This window comes from Pleurodeles waltl, chromosome 6, assembly GCF_031143425.1.
Source record: "Pleurodeles waltl isolate 20211129_DDA chromosome 6, aPleWal1.hap1.20221129, whole genome shotgun sequence".
Lineage (NCBI taxonomy): Eukaryota > Metazoa > Chordata > Amphibia > Caudata > Salamandridae > Pleurodeles > Pleurodeles waltl.
In genome coordinates this window covers 335767099-335782692 of record NC_090445.1, presented here as the reverse complement: position 1 = coordinate 335782692, position 15594 = coordinate 335767099, and the positions used below count along the sequence as shown (strand labels likewise).

Genomic DNA, 15594 nt, shown 5'->3' with positions numbered 1-15594 from the left:
TTTACATTGTGAGTCTGGGAGTGTGTAGAGGAGGGATTATCTGGGGCCACATATTCCCATTCCAGGAACCTCTGAAGAAGGGTGGGGTGAGACAGGGAACATGGGTGTGTCTGGACTTAGGACATGGGCTGCCATGTGCAGTGGATGTCATCTGAGCAATGCTAGTCATACCTGGGGCACTTGTGCTATGAATTTGCTGCTTATATGGAAATCTAGTCACACATAGTCCTTGCAAAGATAGGTGATGTAAGACTTACTGCTGTCAAGGGTCTGGTCATACATTCCTGTTACCAATGCAATAGCACATCCACTGCCTCATGTATGAGGCATTTATTTACCTTATTGACTGATGGTGTCTTAGTTGTGTGCCATATGCTGCGATGAACCATGTTGCCAACATGTATGTGTGAAATAGGTGTGGTCCTCTGCTATTGCCCTTCAAATGTGAAATGTACAGGATATATGTCATTAACAATGTGAGTCTGCATTCATACGCATCAAACTAGTTTAGGAATGTTCTGTGTCCTAATCGGTATTTCAGCAATGCTCCATGAGGCTACACTCTGATTCTGATAGTTAGAGAAAATGTTATGCAAAAATGATTATCCAGACCATGATATAGTGATTAGTATAGGTGTTTATTTACACATGGTAAGACAGTGGTGATGGGTGAGTAGAGTTAAAGGAAATTTTAGACAATATGTTGTCTCCGACGCAATCCTGCAACTGTGTTTGGATGGTCCCCCTCATGTTGATGGACAGCATCCTCCTCTTCCTCCTCTTCAGGCATTTGAGGGGTGGGTTCACATAGGGAAATTTTCCTTCCTACACATATGTTGTGCAGGATGGCACAGGTCAAAATTATTTTGCACACCATTTCTGGTAAGTATAGGAGGCTGCCTTCAGGATGCCAAAGGTCCTCTCGACTAAGGTGCGTGTCCTCCTGTGTGCCTTATTATAGGGACGCTGTGCTGCACAGCTTGGGTTTGCAAATGTGGTCATGATCCATGGCTGGATCCCATACCCCTGATCAGCTGACAGAGAAAATGAGTGAGAACATGTTGATGTACGTTGCACCATACATATCACTTTGCATGGCAGTTGTTCTCTTCTGTTGTCTGTGACTCATCGGTGTTTGTGTTATTGTGTCGAATCCTAGGCTTCTAGGATATACCATCAGCATTGGGTTGTTTCCTTATCTGAACGGGTGTTTGGCTGTTGACCTGATGGCAGCAGTATTTTTGTAGAGTTGTAGTACAGTGTGTACTCCCTTGCATTGTGACTTGTGAAATAGGTGTCCCTGTGTCTTAACTGGCGTGAGATGATACTTCCATACACAGAATCAATTCGACAGTGGTGGAAACACTGTTGCATCTATATACCCTGGACATCCCATACAATTTCACATATGCAATAGAATTATGTAACCATCAGTGAGACCCTTAGATTTTGCAAGGTGACAGTGTGAAAAACATCTCCGTACGTTGTGAGCACTGACGCGTTAACAATTGACTATGCACTGATTTCACATGTGTGACAAGTTCACTGCAGACCTATTTCTCTGCACTTGCCAAGTCGACTCAGGTTGTAACGTGTACCTATACTACTGAACATGTTCTAGTTCAGATGGCTAACTTGGTTGTGAGGTTGTCATTTTGAGTTTCAGAAGGTCCGTATGCCAGTACATCTGTTGTGTGTGTGTTAATTTGTCGCAATGCGTATGTGTAGGAATGTGCACTTTCAATATTGTCCCATCAATATGTGTTCTTCACACAGTCCCCTTGCTTCTTGGTAGTGGGCAATGTGAGAGCAGGAGTGGTGTGAGATATTGGTACAGCCTCAATGATTGCACGTGACCTTCATTGGAGTCATCATCATGCTACGTGTGTCATGGTGTTTGACCTGCAGCAAAAAACATTACACACCCCTTACACAGTACGTATTGGTTTGAAGGGTGTTGGATTGAGTGTTATTGATGTGATATTGAAAGATTAATCGTCCCAAATGTACTGCCAGTTGGGGCCATGTGTTTGTCATTGTGTTGTTTTAAATTATTCCCTTGTGTCTGTGGAGTGGCATCTGTTGTTATTTGGAACTGTCATTTGTCCCTAGGTGTGTCTCCCATCGGGTGAGGATATTAAACATGCCTAGCGGTGTCACAACCTCAGTGTTTTCCTGTCCACGTGTCAATGTCGTGGTGTATGTGCTGTGTGTCCTAGAGGGTTTCTGTGCAGTGTGTATAGAAGTAGGTTTCTGTACTTACCAACAAGTAGGCCATTTCCATATCGTCCATCCTGGAAGTGTTGATTGATGGTGCAGTGACGAATATGAATGAATCATGTACCCTCCCAGGACACTTTGCCACGATGTTGGTGATCAAACCCCGGTGATCGACAATGGCCTGCACATTAATGGAGTGTGTGTGCTTCCTGTTGCAGTATAGATGTTTGGTTGCAGCAGGTGGCACAATGCGTACATTTGTGCAGTCAATGGCACCAAGGACCTGTGGGGAGCCATTCATTTGATAAAACCCCTCTTTTGTCTCCTGCTGTTTCTGCTGTGTGTTGGGGAAACTGATGTGGCGGGGTGTGAGAGAGATGATGGCATCCAGTACCTTGGGTAGGAAGGCGAAGAATGATGGCTGTTAGATCCCAGCAACCAGCAGGCCAGTGGTTTGAAAGGAGCCACTTTCCAACATGTGTAGTACAGCTAGCAGTTTGGTTTCTGGTGGAATGGTGCGGAGTGTCTGCAAGCTGGGTTCCAACTGTGGCTCAATGTTGCGCAGCAGCTGCTGAATGGCTTGCCAGCTAAGCCTGTACCTCTGGATGATGTCTTGTTGGCAGAAGGGTTTTCCTGGTGCGGAATATCCTCTCCTGCCTTCTGCGTTGCCTTTGGGGTCCCTGCTGGTGTTGTGGAAGCTGCTGTTGTTGGTCTTGTGCTCTGCGTCTGCGTGCATGCTGGATGAAAAGCACCTCCATGTCTTCCTTTTGGAGCTCTGCTGTTGCTTCTGTGTGTTTTCATTAAGCACAGGTGTGTTTGCCCCATTTTAACGCCTGCCCTGACTCAGGCGTTATTTTTAGACGCAATTCAAGTTGTGCGTAATTTTTCGCCTTCGCCTCCCAGCCATGCGTCATTTTTGCGCGGTAGCATAAATAAGGCGCACAAGCGTTTAAGTAATTTTTTGGACGGGAACGCCTACCTTGCATGTCATTAACACAAGGCGGTTTCCCGCATCCAGAAAATGACGCACACGGCGGAATTTTGGCATTCGTGGGCTTGGCCGTCAAAGTTTAAATATGGTGCAGGGTTTGCGCCGAATGTGCGTCAAACTTTTTGACGCACATTCGGCGCAAACAGAGTATAAATATGCCCCTAAGAGTTTAAGAAGAGAGCATGTGTAAATGTAAAGGAAGGCACTGTTCCACTTAAGTGAGCAAGTTATCAAGGAATTCAGAGATATTTATAACATCTCTGGACCCTGGAAAAAGGCACTAACTTCAGAGGTGGTGCATTTACAAGGGACCAATCACTTCAGCTATCATTTATGGTACTACCAACTAGCTACGACATCACCAGAAGTCATTTGTTGGCTGGCCCCCGAAAAACCTCTTAGGATGTTACAAAAGGTAAAGAAACTGTAGGAAGAAAGAGTTACACTGAAACTCAAATTATGGTATATGGCAAGAAGCAATTCAAGGAAAGGCAAGAGCGGTGCAATATGGACAGAGAAGAGATACAAAGGAATGGGACCAGCCGTATAAATGGAATAATACACTTGGTGTAGCACCTAAGCGGGGAACAAGCCTCGGAGTGGATTTTACTAAGCTCATAAGCAGCATGACAAGAGGACTGATCAGCTGTAGCTGATGTTATTACTTGGGCTGGAATTTGGAACTTCCGTTACTGAGAACTTTGTTAAATTGTTAATTGGAAGGATTTTCATGAAGTCTCCCGGTAAGACTCTTTCACTATGACATCGTGTAAATAAACTACATAAATAAAAATTGTTTAACTATACAGAACCTGTAAAATATGTTTGATTAAAAGGCCATTAAGAAGGTGAACTGGAGAAAAATGAAGCACCTTGAATCTTAAATGGAAATGTTGGTATAGCAGTGACAACGCAGTGCTCCCCTTCTTGCCCCTTCAGCTTTCATGTTTCTAAACCATAATATTACATTAAAGTTTGAAAGGAAGATACAATGCCTAGAAATTCAATACCACATATGGCATCAGTGGTATCAGGGTACACAAAGATTAGATGTTCACAATGAACTGAGGGGCATATTTATGACATTGTTTGCTTCATGTATGCACGGTGCACCTCTCAACGTGGTACATGCGAAACGTAAACCTGAAGTGAGGTTTATGAAGCCAAGCGATGCCACATTGCCTGGCTGCATAAATCTTGAGTAATGCAGCCAGCACAAATCAGCTGCATAAATCTTGAGTAATGCAACCCAGCGCAAATCACTATGCTGCATTACTCTGAGCGAAGGCGGCATCTCAATGGATGCTGTGTGGGAACAGCCTCTCAGGATTCTTTCTGTGCCCCTTCCTGCACAAAACAATCTTGCATGCAGCACAGGCACCCTTGCACCATCATGCAAGGGTGTCTGCATTGGTGCTAGGCAGCCCATTTTGCACCAGCACAGGGGAAAGGACAGGATTGCGCCATATTGCCTTAAATACAACATTTATCTGTCCTTTCCCAATGATGCAGCACAGCAAAGTCATAAATATGCCTCTGAGTTTGGTTGTGTTCCTTGGAAAGGAGTATGAACAAACAGTAGATGTAGCATTGAAAGTCCATATCAGAGTCCAACTGTTTGGTTGTGTGTCCCCTCTGTCCTAAAGTCCTTTCCAGGGATTAGTGGTAGTCAGCTATGCAATCTCCCATTCAATGCACCTCTCCTCCTCCCATCGCTATAGAATCATTTGTAAAGCCTACAGCAACTATTTGGCTGGAATCATCACCCAAGAGAAAAGAGCACAAAGGGTCATTTGCAACAATTACCCTGGGTCAAGCAAGTTCCAGCAGGCCCTAACCAACCCACTGTGGTTTGACAAGGGCAACATCTGAACAATACCCAGTGCCAGATACAAGGCTAAGGTTGAACCCATACACAAAAATTGGCTATTTGCCCAACCCCCATATCATGAGCTCAGTGTTGCTAAAGAGAGAGGAATCAGCAACAGCTCAGCACCTGACTGGCCAAAGGCTCAGCTGGAAGTGAGTTGGAACCTGAGAGTGATGGCTCCACAGCGACTTGTTGGCTAGAAGCTGTGGCACACTTGAAAAGAAAGACAGAATTGGCTACCCCAAATGTTTGGTGCTACTTGGAATTTGATTGTGCTGGTGGTTAATCAACTGCTTCAGGACTGGACATACACTAAAACTTACAGAAACACAGCATTCACTCAATTCTTGATAAAAGCTTTGCATACCTGTTTAGTGGAAGGAACGTACTAATAGCAAAAGCTGTGAAGAGTGAAGACCAAACCCCTAGGTCAAAGGAAAAAACAAGACCTACACAGCTAGAAATGCTGAAAAAATGAGAAATCTTGAAGCACTGAGAACCTGTTTGACCACTACCACTGACTGAGGTGCAACTGTGCATTACACTGTTGGGAGGTACGGAGCACTGAAAAGTCAGAGTGAAAGTGCAGTGTCTGTGTTGCTACCAAAATAATCTGATCATGCTAAGTGTTGTATGGCCAGACTGTGTTGCTTCGCCAAAGCCTATTCTTTTGTTAGTCTGTCACTCCTGTGAGCCCTATACACTTAGCAGGACCTTCATCCCTTCTAAACCATGACAAGCACTAAGCCAACCAGTGTGACTTCATGGCAGCACTTTGCAATTGTATCTCCTCACTTGCTAGGAGTCTGTACACCTGACCAGTGCTACAAACTAAGCACAGGACTGATTTAAGCCCTGGCAGATGGCCAATTGCTCCAGCAGGGCAGTATGGCAAATTGCTTTGTCTCCCTGATGGAGGGACGATCTGCCAGATTTATAAATGACCACCAACCTGGCAGCACAAAAAACATTGACTGGAACAACTGTCACGGCAGTTCCTGTTAACATATTTTCCTGTTTAGTGCAGGCTACATCAGCGGGACAGAGCTCTGTCCCAAACAGGTTTCTTTACTATTTTCAAAAACAAAATCCTTAAACAGGATTTTCTTTTAAAAAATGAAAAAGGCAGTACTCCGCTTGCCATGGAAGTCCTCTCCCATGTCTTGGGGAGCATTTAACAGTTTTCACTGGCCCTTATGCCAAGGTTTTCATGGCAGTGATGGGCAGTGAAAACTGACCGGTAATTATGCCCATCTTAATTATGTGGGAGGAATGAAGGGTCAGCCTCCAGGGGCCCTTACCACGCAGGACTGCTGGTTGGGATTAATCACAGCAGAGAAAGATTAACCTCTGGCATGATTAATCCCAAAGTCACATTTGCAGGGTGGACAACATTTTTGGTGATCAGGATAAACCGTTGTGATGGAGTATCCATGTCGCCAAGAATTAAAATGGGCCCCTAGTTATTTATTTCAGAGACCAAGTGAAGATGTCACATCTACCCATAGTTACCTGAGTCTAGCACTGCATTGGTGAGCTAGGTTCTGCAGTCATGTGTAGGGGGCATCTGCTTTGACCAGTGCAAGCAATGGAGAAGAGCTCACACAACCCACTAAGGCCACACAACACCACAAGAATCTCCCACTGAAGCTCCAAGAACTATATGCTGCAAAAGCTCCTGGTAGTCCCTACCAGTTGCAGCCCCGACATACATCTGCAATCACTCTTGAAGAAAGAAATGGAGTCAGTAAGATGTTTGGTCACCAAAACTCCGGCTATGTGAGAACATGGTGTGCTTGATAAGAGGCCTAATAAAGTTTCAGTTGTATCCCAGATGTCCTGCATCATTTCCCCAACTGAATTCAGAACAATTACTGAGTATTCTACTTCATTATTCAGAAGTATTAATAGGGCCATAAAACTTCTTCCAGTTACTGAGCATCCTTAATGATAATAAGTATTATGGGGGTGATTTTAACCTTGGCGGACGGCGGAGGCCGACCGCCAAGGTACCGCCGTGAAATGACCGCACCGCGGTCAAAAGACCGCAGCGGCCATTTAAACATTTCCGCTGGGCCGGCGGGTGCTCTCCGAAAGAGCGCCCGCCGGCCCAGCAGAAATGCCCCTGCAACGAGGACAGTTAACACTTTTAGTTGCAGGGGTGCGACGGGTGCAGTTGCACCCGTCGCGTATTTCAGTGTCTGCAAAGCAGACACTGAAATACTTTGCGGGGCCCTCTTACGGGGGCCCCTGCAGTGCCCATGCCATTGGCATGGGCACTGCAGGGGCCCCCAGGGGCCCCGCGGCACCCCCTACCGCCATCCTGTTCATGGCGGGTTTCCCGCCATGAACAGGATGGCGGTAGGGGGTGTCTGAATCTCCATGGCGGCGGAGCGCGCTCCGCCGCCATGGAGGATTCAATGGGGCAGCGGTAAACCGGCGGGAGACCGCCGGTTTACCCTTTCTGACCGCGGCTGAACCGCCGCAGTCAGAATGCCCTCGGGAGCACCGCCAGCCTGTTGGCAGTGCTCCCGTGGTCGGTGACCCTGGCGGTCACCGGCCGCCAGGGTCAGAATGACCCCCTATGTCTTTTTCAAAAATAATAATGTTGCTGCAAAATGATATTTACTTAAATGATCATTAGACCTCACACCACTTTACAAGAGTAGGTGTTGACTGTTTGACTTCATGTTCTCCTGAGTTTCAAAGCTTAAAGAGAAGGCACTTGGCAATTCAGTGACTTTGCAGTAGGTTTAGATTCCTGTGTTTCCATGAACAGTGCCAACAGATCTCACAGGATTGCCTAACTGCCCTACACCATATTTCCCCCAGTGAACTGGCCTATCACTCTATGAAGCCCCAGAAATGACAGCTTGAATTGGTGTATATCACCCCACAATAGACCAGGGGTTCAGCCACTAGTAGAAGAGTGTGAACAGAATGTTTCTCTGTGCCCCCGCTGAAAAGGTACTATCTACAGGTTCGAGGTGGGGTGTCATGAAAGTAATTAAGGGAGGAGTGGATATCTGTGGGTGTGTCAGTCTGTGTGTGTTCTATGTATGTATGTGTGTTAGAAAGATCAGACCTCGCCTCTGTGTCTGTGTCTCAGGAATATACTTTGGGTCCAGCCCCTAGATTATTAGAGTTGTTGTCAAACCAGACCTGTACTTCTGGATCTTCTTGAAATGGACTCTATGATAGGTCCTGAACTCGATTTATGGGACCTTTTCAAACGATTCCTGGAACAGAATGCTGGAAGAGAAGACAATTCTGAAGTGGATATATGTGCAAATAGACTCTGCATACAGAAGCCCTGAAGGAGAAGAAGTAAGACTGAAATTCTGTGCTCACTATAATTGACTGTGGGTCCAGCTCCTAGAAGGCTACATCCCAAAAGATATACACAAACATGGGTACTCAAAAAAGATTTTAAAGTCAAGAAAGATATCTCAGAACTATACAGTGCACAAGGCTGATTTATTTAAACATCTGATAGAAGCAGGAAAGGAATATGAAACATCAGGAACAGCAGGAAGGGACAGCAGCAGCAGATACCGGGCCTCAAGGCTGAACCTCAAGTGGCAACCCATTCAGAGATGCTGAGTCATGGTTTTTATCATTTCAGTAGCCAAACACAGAATGATCAGCACCAAAGATTACAAGACAAGAAACTAGTCTAGACAGCAACGTTGATAGTGTGATCAAATTTGAATGAAATTCAGAGAGATGGGAGAAAGAACACAGGCATGAGAGAATTGAAACTAAGGATGGTGAACAGAGAAAAGGTAAGAAGAGGTACACAGCTATTTAAGAAACACCTAGGGAGAGAGAGAAGGAAAGGTACTTATCTATAGCATTGTTTTACCAGCAATGATGTGTTTCACAGATCTAATAAGATGCAAACAGATTCCTTTTTCCAGGATCCCCTTAAAAGATAGTTGAAGAATTTAAATACTTAGGCCCTCACTACAACCCTGGCGGTCAAAGACCGCCAGGGTTAAAGTGGCGATCGTACTGCCAACAGGCTGGCGGTACAAATTGCCATATTTTGACGCCACGGTCACACCGCCGGGACTGTCGGTTTACCGCTATGGTTGTCCCGGCAGTCTGAATCCCCAGAGCAGCGCTACTCCCCTTCCCGCCAGCCTTTCCATGACGGTCTCTATGGGAAGGGGAGTCGCGGGGCCCCTGGGGGCCCCTGCACTGCCAATGCACTTGGCATGGGCAGTGCAGGGGACCCCAGGCACAGCCCCTTCGCGATTTTCACTGTCTGCCTAGCAGACAGTGAAAAGCGCGACGGGTGCTGCTGCACCCACCGAACCGCTACATTGCCGCCGACTCCATTAGGAGCCGGCTGCAGTGTTACGACCGACATCCCCGCCGGCCCAGCGAGGATGTCCAAATGCGGCCGGCAGGTTTCCGGCCGCATGGGCGTCCGACTGGCGGTACAACCGCCAAGGTTGTAATGAGGGCCTTAATCTGTTAAATGATGCTGGATTACCATTGTAAAAGACATTTGGGCCCTCATTACAACCTTGGCGGGCGGCTGAAGCTTCCCGCCAAGGTTGGACCGACGGGCGGCCGCCAATGCGGCCGCACTCCCGCCGCGGTCATTTTGAGATCCCCGCTGGGCCGGCGTGCGGAAACATGGTTTCCGCCCACTGGCCCAGCGGGGATCACGGGCGCAACACAGGAGCCGGCTCCAAATGGAGCCGGCGGTGTTGCGGCTGAGCGATGGGTGCAGTTGCACTCGTCGCGCTTTTCACTGTCTGCATAGCAGACAGTGAAAAGCTGCACTGGGCCGTGTCAGGGGGCCCCTGCACTACCCATGCCAGTGGCATGGGCAGTGCAGGGGCCCACAGGGGCCTGCGACTCCCCGTACCGCCAGGAAAAGGCTGGCGGTAGGGGGACTCGTAATCCCCTGGGCAGTGCTGCAAGCAGCACTGCTCTGGCGGATTAAAACCACCGGGACTGAAGTGGCGATCCCGGCGGTGCGACTGCGGCGCTTCTGCTGCGGTCATAATACCATGGGAAGCACCGCCAGCCTGTTGGTGGTGCTTCAGTCGAAACAGCCCTGGCAGTCTTTGACCGCCAGGGTTGTAATGACCCCCATAATCTCTTCTTCGAGAGTACTTGCATAATTTACAGATTTATTAAGTCACAAAATTCCTTCTCCTACTCCTCTGAGGATGTTTCTGAAGATTATTTCCTCCACTAATAGGAATTTGTTCATCACATAGGGAATCTATGAACTATACTAATGTTGGAAAACCACTACTATAGGGAAATATCTTTTAACTTTCCGATGTTAATATCTTTCCGATATTTAATATCAGGTGTACATATTGTATATTTCAAGATTCCTTTTTGATGCCAGATGGAAAAATTCACAGCATCTGGTGTGACTCAAAGGTACTAATACTGAAGAATCCTTTTAACTTATAACATTTACTTCTCCAATTTGTTTAGCTTTTATAGACAGTGTGCTGAAAAGCACTCTTTCTGGCTCAAGCTTGAAAACTAAGTCCACAGTAAACATGCATAAAATCAATTAAATATTCAATTCTGTAGAAAGGAATAATAGACAATATGTGTGGAGAGAGAAAATAAAAATTATAGATGGTGGTAGTGAAGGACTGGTGAAAGGTATAGAGGGAGGGAGTAAGAAGAGAGGAACAAAGAGAACACATATGATGGTAGATGAAATGTTGCAGATTCATGATAAAGATAATAAGAGTCAGACATATGCTTCTGGCACAGACAATTCACTGAACCTTTTATATGTACTGGTGACCTAAATCTCAAGAGCGTCTGGCTGTAAATCAAATTATTTCTTGCCATTGGATGTCTCATAGCCTTGGGCCCCTTACCGATGTTCGGGATTCCAGAGCTGGGGGAGTGGGGATGAGAGGGGCTGGTTTCCAGTGCTGAATGAGTCTCCTAGCAATAAGTTCAACAACAAAAAGTGGTACTGAATGGATCATATAACATTATTCGAAATAACACTCCAATAGCACTGAATAAGATTGGGCTACAACTGAAACAAGTGTCATCATGAGCTGTACAATCAGCTGGATATGTTGCTTGAATTGCACCAACAGCATTGTCCTTCAGAATGTCTGCACAGCCAAGGAATACTGACCTATGTTGTCAGTGCTTTAGAGATTCATAAAAACGAGGACATTTTTAAAAATATCTTAATAAAAGTGTTAACTGAAAGTAAACTTTTTTCCAGGAGGTTCGGCTGCACGTGGCCTGAAAAATTCAAAAATATATTGTGAACATTTTTGTGATCTTGCGAATGACATGGCCATTAGTAAATGCCTGCCAACTCCTGCTTTATACGTGGCCAACAGCAGAGAAGTCCCTGGTAAAATTAAACAATCCAAGAACCTTCTCAAAATATGCCTAAAACAACTCCTTTTGAAGGAGGCTTAACCCAAATCTGCTTGAATGACCATGGCACCACTAAAGTTCGGACAGGTTAGCTCATCACATACAAACCAGGCATGAGTAGTCAATGATGAAACCAAATGGTGCCATCACTTTTTTGATAACCTCTGAGCAGGTTGATGTCTGCCAGTGTTTGGCCAATCAATGCCAATGCATGCAGAATTTGCGGGCTGTGGCAATTTTTACTCAGTTTCATAAAGATGACAGTGCGTCTGATGCCACTCCTTTTAGAACTGAATGCAACTTCTAACTGTTAATAAATCTCACTAATCAAGCAAGTGAGTAGGAAAGTGGGAAGGAATCAGTAGACCCAAACCTTTATGTGTTTATGCTACTTTGCATATACCCTAAATCTTTTACTTGATGAATTGAGCTAAAGCGCCCTACCACTAAATGTAGTCTAACATTCCTTGATCCTGAGGAGTTTCTTGACTTGAGCTACAGATTTCCTGAAAGAAGCCTTGTGGCTTTTTACCCTGTTTCCAGGTTTGAGTCTTGCCTGATGTGTCCAGACTCATGTGGATGCTCCCTTTCTGTGTTGGGTCTGAAAGGGAGCCCCATCGAACGCTAGGCTATCCTAGGGAGCCAACTGAAACAGGACAAATCTGGGCATAGATACAACAATTTCTCAACTAGCTTCTGCAAACATTTAAAAAAAGGGAGATCCTCTGCCTTGTCTCCAACAATTATCATGCTACTGTTCTCGCATTTTTCTGACAGTCTCTTGGTGGTTATTTGAAGAAAGTTCCCAGAGGAGAATCTCAGTTTAGTAAAAATAACAATAGGCACATCATTGAGATTTCTTCCATGTCTAGGCCACCTTAGTCCATAGTCTTTTCATGCTGCTTGTTCTCCAGAAAATCAATGAGGAAGGGTCGGGCTTTATATTGCGTAGTTCAACTCACTGTTCAGAGTTCATTCATAAAGTGGCAGACTTGACATCAACAAACCGCTTAAACGGGCATGCACCAATGCACAGCCTAGCCTCAGAGGGGTGTCGGGGAGCTGCTGGGTTTGTGAGGATCCGGGCCGATGCCCTTGCTGGCATAGTACTCCACCACCTGCTTCGGAACCTCAGCAAGAACACACTTGGCCAAAGCCGAGGCAGGAGCCTAAGAAATGAGAAGAAATGACAGAGGAGTCGAAGAGGCGTTATTCAGAGGGACAGGATGATTCAGAGAAATCAAAGAAGTATTTAGAGAGACAAAAGGCACAAATCAAAGTACAGAATGAAGTAGAGGATAAAAGAGAAGTCATAAAAAGGAGGTTTGGGAGCCTGAGAAACTGTGCTTAAAAAGCAGAGAAAAAAAGATGAGCATTGGTAAAATCCCTAAGAATGACCTTGGCAAGTTGGTGCAATGGTTTATTTTTATTTTTACGCAAGCATAGACCATAGAAAGGAACAAAAAAAACATACCGCCTTCTAAATGTGGCTGCAATATGCTTGCAATAAGAATTTTAAATAAAAAAACAATCACTGAATATTACTTGAATTACAAAATCCAAGTACTTCCTCACACGCCAATGTATTTAAAACAGGCAATGAAACCCATTATTAATTTTAATGCACATCACAGAAACATATGTATGTTGTGATTGTATTTCAATTGTGCAAAACCTAGCCAATATAAAGTTAATGAGTCATAGGAGAGGTAGGTGGGTTATGAATGGTAATTACACTGTAATGTAGTGTTGTTTAAAGAGATGAGTCTTTAACTTTTCCCTAAGTTGAAGTAGCTTTGGGTAGATTCTGATGGATATGGGGATGTTATGCCAGATCCTGGATGAATAGATGGAAAAGGCCTGCTGCCTCAAATGTCTTCACACTGGCCAGGCGAGTAACTCCGGGAAAGGAAGAATGGAATTTTTGTCATCACTGTACCCACCTCTATGTGTTTTGCAGTAGTAGATCCAGGCCACATCCTGTTACATGAGCTAGCAGTGCAACTTAAAAGTCTGCATCCAGGCATCAGCCTGAAATATTCTATAGAAACATATGGCATCTAGTTAACAGTAAAGCGGGCCAGGAGGGCTCCACAATCAGGGAATTGTTCCACAATTAGGGCAAGTGTGTACTATTGTAACACTAAATGGCTTCAACAGTGCCACATGTGTGCCATATAATATCATTGTTTCTTATAAGAGGCACATGCCAGGAGGCATATACGAGCCTGCAGCTTTATCCAGGAACTCCTGCAACTACACAATCATAGATTTGCCGAACAACTCAAGTGGTTTATGTTAACCTTAATTTTTGTATATATTGTGCTGTTTTGTCTGACTGCACCAGGAAATAATCCTCGCCTACTCTTCTTTTCACAAGGCATACCTCATTTGTAGGTCATGCGAAAGACATATTGTGACCATAGAGTGGTTTGCAGCCCTCTATGTGCTTACATTGGCTGGCTTTACTGCCACTCTCAATTGTCTGCTTCTTATTTAATTGTTGTACATCTTATGTCTGTCCATCCCCTAGAGCATTTCCAATTTACTTTTGAACTTCCACAGTTCATTTTTAGGGACCTAGGTTTTCAACCACACCACCGAAATCGCACTCTTAGCAGCCACTGACGACATACGCTTCATACTGGACCATAGAGGTACTTCCGCACTCATCCTCCTCGACCTCTCTGCTGCATTTGACACCGTTTCCCACTCCACCCTCTGCAACAGACTACTCGACGCCGGCATCTGAGACAAAGCCCTGAGTTAGATCAGGTCCTTCCTCACTGGAAGAACACAGAGGGTCAGGCTACCACCGTTCACATCAGAACCTAAAGAAACTTGCTGCAGAGTGCCCCAAGGATCCTCACTCAGCATCTACATAGCCCTACTTGCTAAGATCACCAAACAACACGAGCTAAACATAGTCTCCTACGCTGATGGCACCCAACAGATCCTCTCCCTGTCCGAAGACTCTGCGCAAGCCCAGAGGAATTTCTACAACGGGATGAGAGCAGCCTCCGCAGGAATGGAGGCCAGCTGCCTCAAGCTCAACTTGGACAAGACAGAGATCCTCGTGTTCCGCTCCACCCCTTATGCCTGGAACGACTCCTGGTGGCCCACCGATCTGGGTAGCGCCCCTGCCCCCACTGACCATGCGCCCAACCTGGGTATCATACTGGACTCCTCTATATCGATGACCCGCCAAGTTAACAATGTCTCCTCATCAAGCTTCCACACCCTCCTTCTCCTGCAGATGATTTTCAAATGGATTCCTCCTGCCACGAGGAAGACAGTCACCCACGCGCTCATCACCAGCAAACTGCACTACGGCAACACACTCTATGTCAGCATTACCAAGAAAGTTCAATCAAGGCTACAAAGAGTCCAGAATGCAGCAGCCAGACTCAAGCTGGACATCTCCTGTCACAGCCGAATCTTCTCCCACCTCAGAGACCTACATTGGCTCCCAGTCAACAAGCGCATCACATACAAATTCCTGATCCACACCTTCAAGGCACTGCACAACATAGGACCGGAATACCTCAACCACTGCCTCACCTTCTACATACCCAAAAGATGTCTCCATTCCTCCCAGCTCGCCCTTGCAGCCGTCCCAAAGATCCAGAAAAGTAGAGCAGGAGGAAGATCCTTCTACCTAGCTGCCCAAACATGGAACACACTTCCCCTCAAGCTCAGGCAGACCGCATCACTGAAGCAGTTCAGGAAAGACCTCAAGACCAGGTGGTTTGACTAAGCAGCACTCCTACTTTCAGCGCCTTGAGACACTATGGGTGATTAGCCACGCTTTACACATCCATGATTGATTGATTGAAACACTACATGAGAGTGCACGTTTTCCAGCTGTCTCCCTAGTATTTTCTTCCCTTCCTCTCTCTCTGCGTTCTGTGTTGCTTTCTCTTGCCTATGGCTTCTCCTCTGCCCCTGTCCATGATGCACTTGCCATTGTGTACTTGTTCCTCCTCCATTGCTTTCTCACCTGTGCCTCTCCACCAGCTCTATATTGCTCTCTCTCTCGCCCATTTGTTTTTCTCCCCTGTGCTCCACATTGCATCCTCTTACCCCTGCTCTCCATGTTCCTCCTCCTACTCGCCCC

The 15594-nt window shown here is 45.9% G+C and overlaps 1 protein-coding gene across 4 annotated transcripts in view; it reads right to left on the bottom strand.

Annotated features, from left to right (window-relative positions):
* Nucleotides 1-8539: 8539 nt before the first annotated feature.
* CPNE6 (copine 6) overlaps nt 8540-15594 on the bottom strand; it is a 438030-nt gene continuing 430975 nt past the window's right edge. For 2 of the 4 annotated variants that reach the window (XR_011204812.1, XR_011204813.1), the window contains 2 exons: nt 9948-12646; nt 8540-9279 (listed from right to left, as the gene is read on the bottom strand). Coding sequence is in view for 2 of the 4 variants with exons in the window: in XM_069238206.1 (XP_069094307.1) it covers nt 12521-12646 (126 nt within the window). In the remaining 2 variants the exon portion in view is untranslated. Of the gene's footprint in view, nt 12647-15594 lie in introns of all 4 variants that reach the window. The other 2 variants (XM_069238206.1, XM_069238207.1) reach the window with 1 other exon arrangement.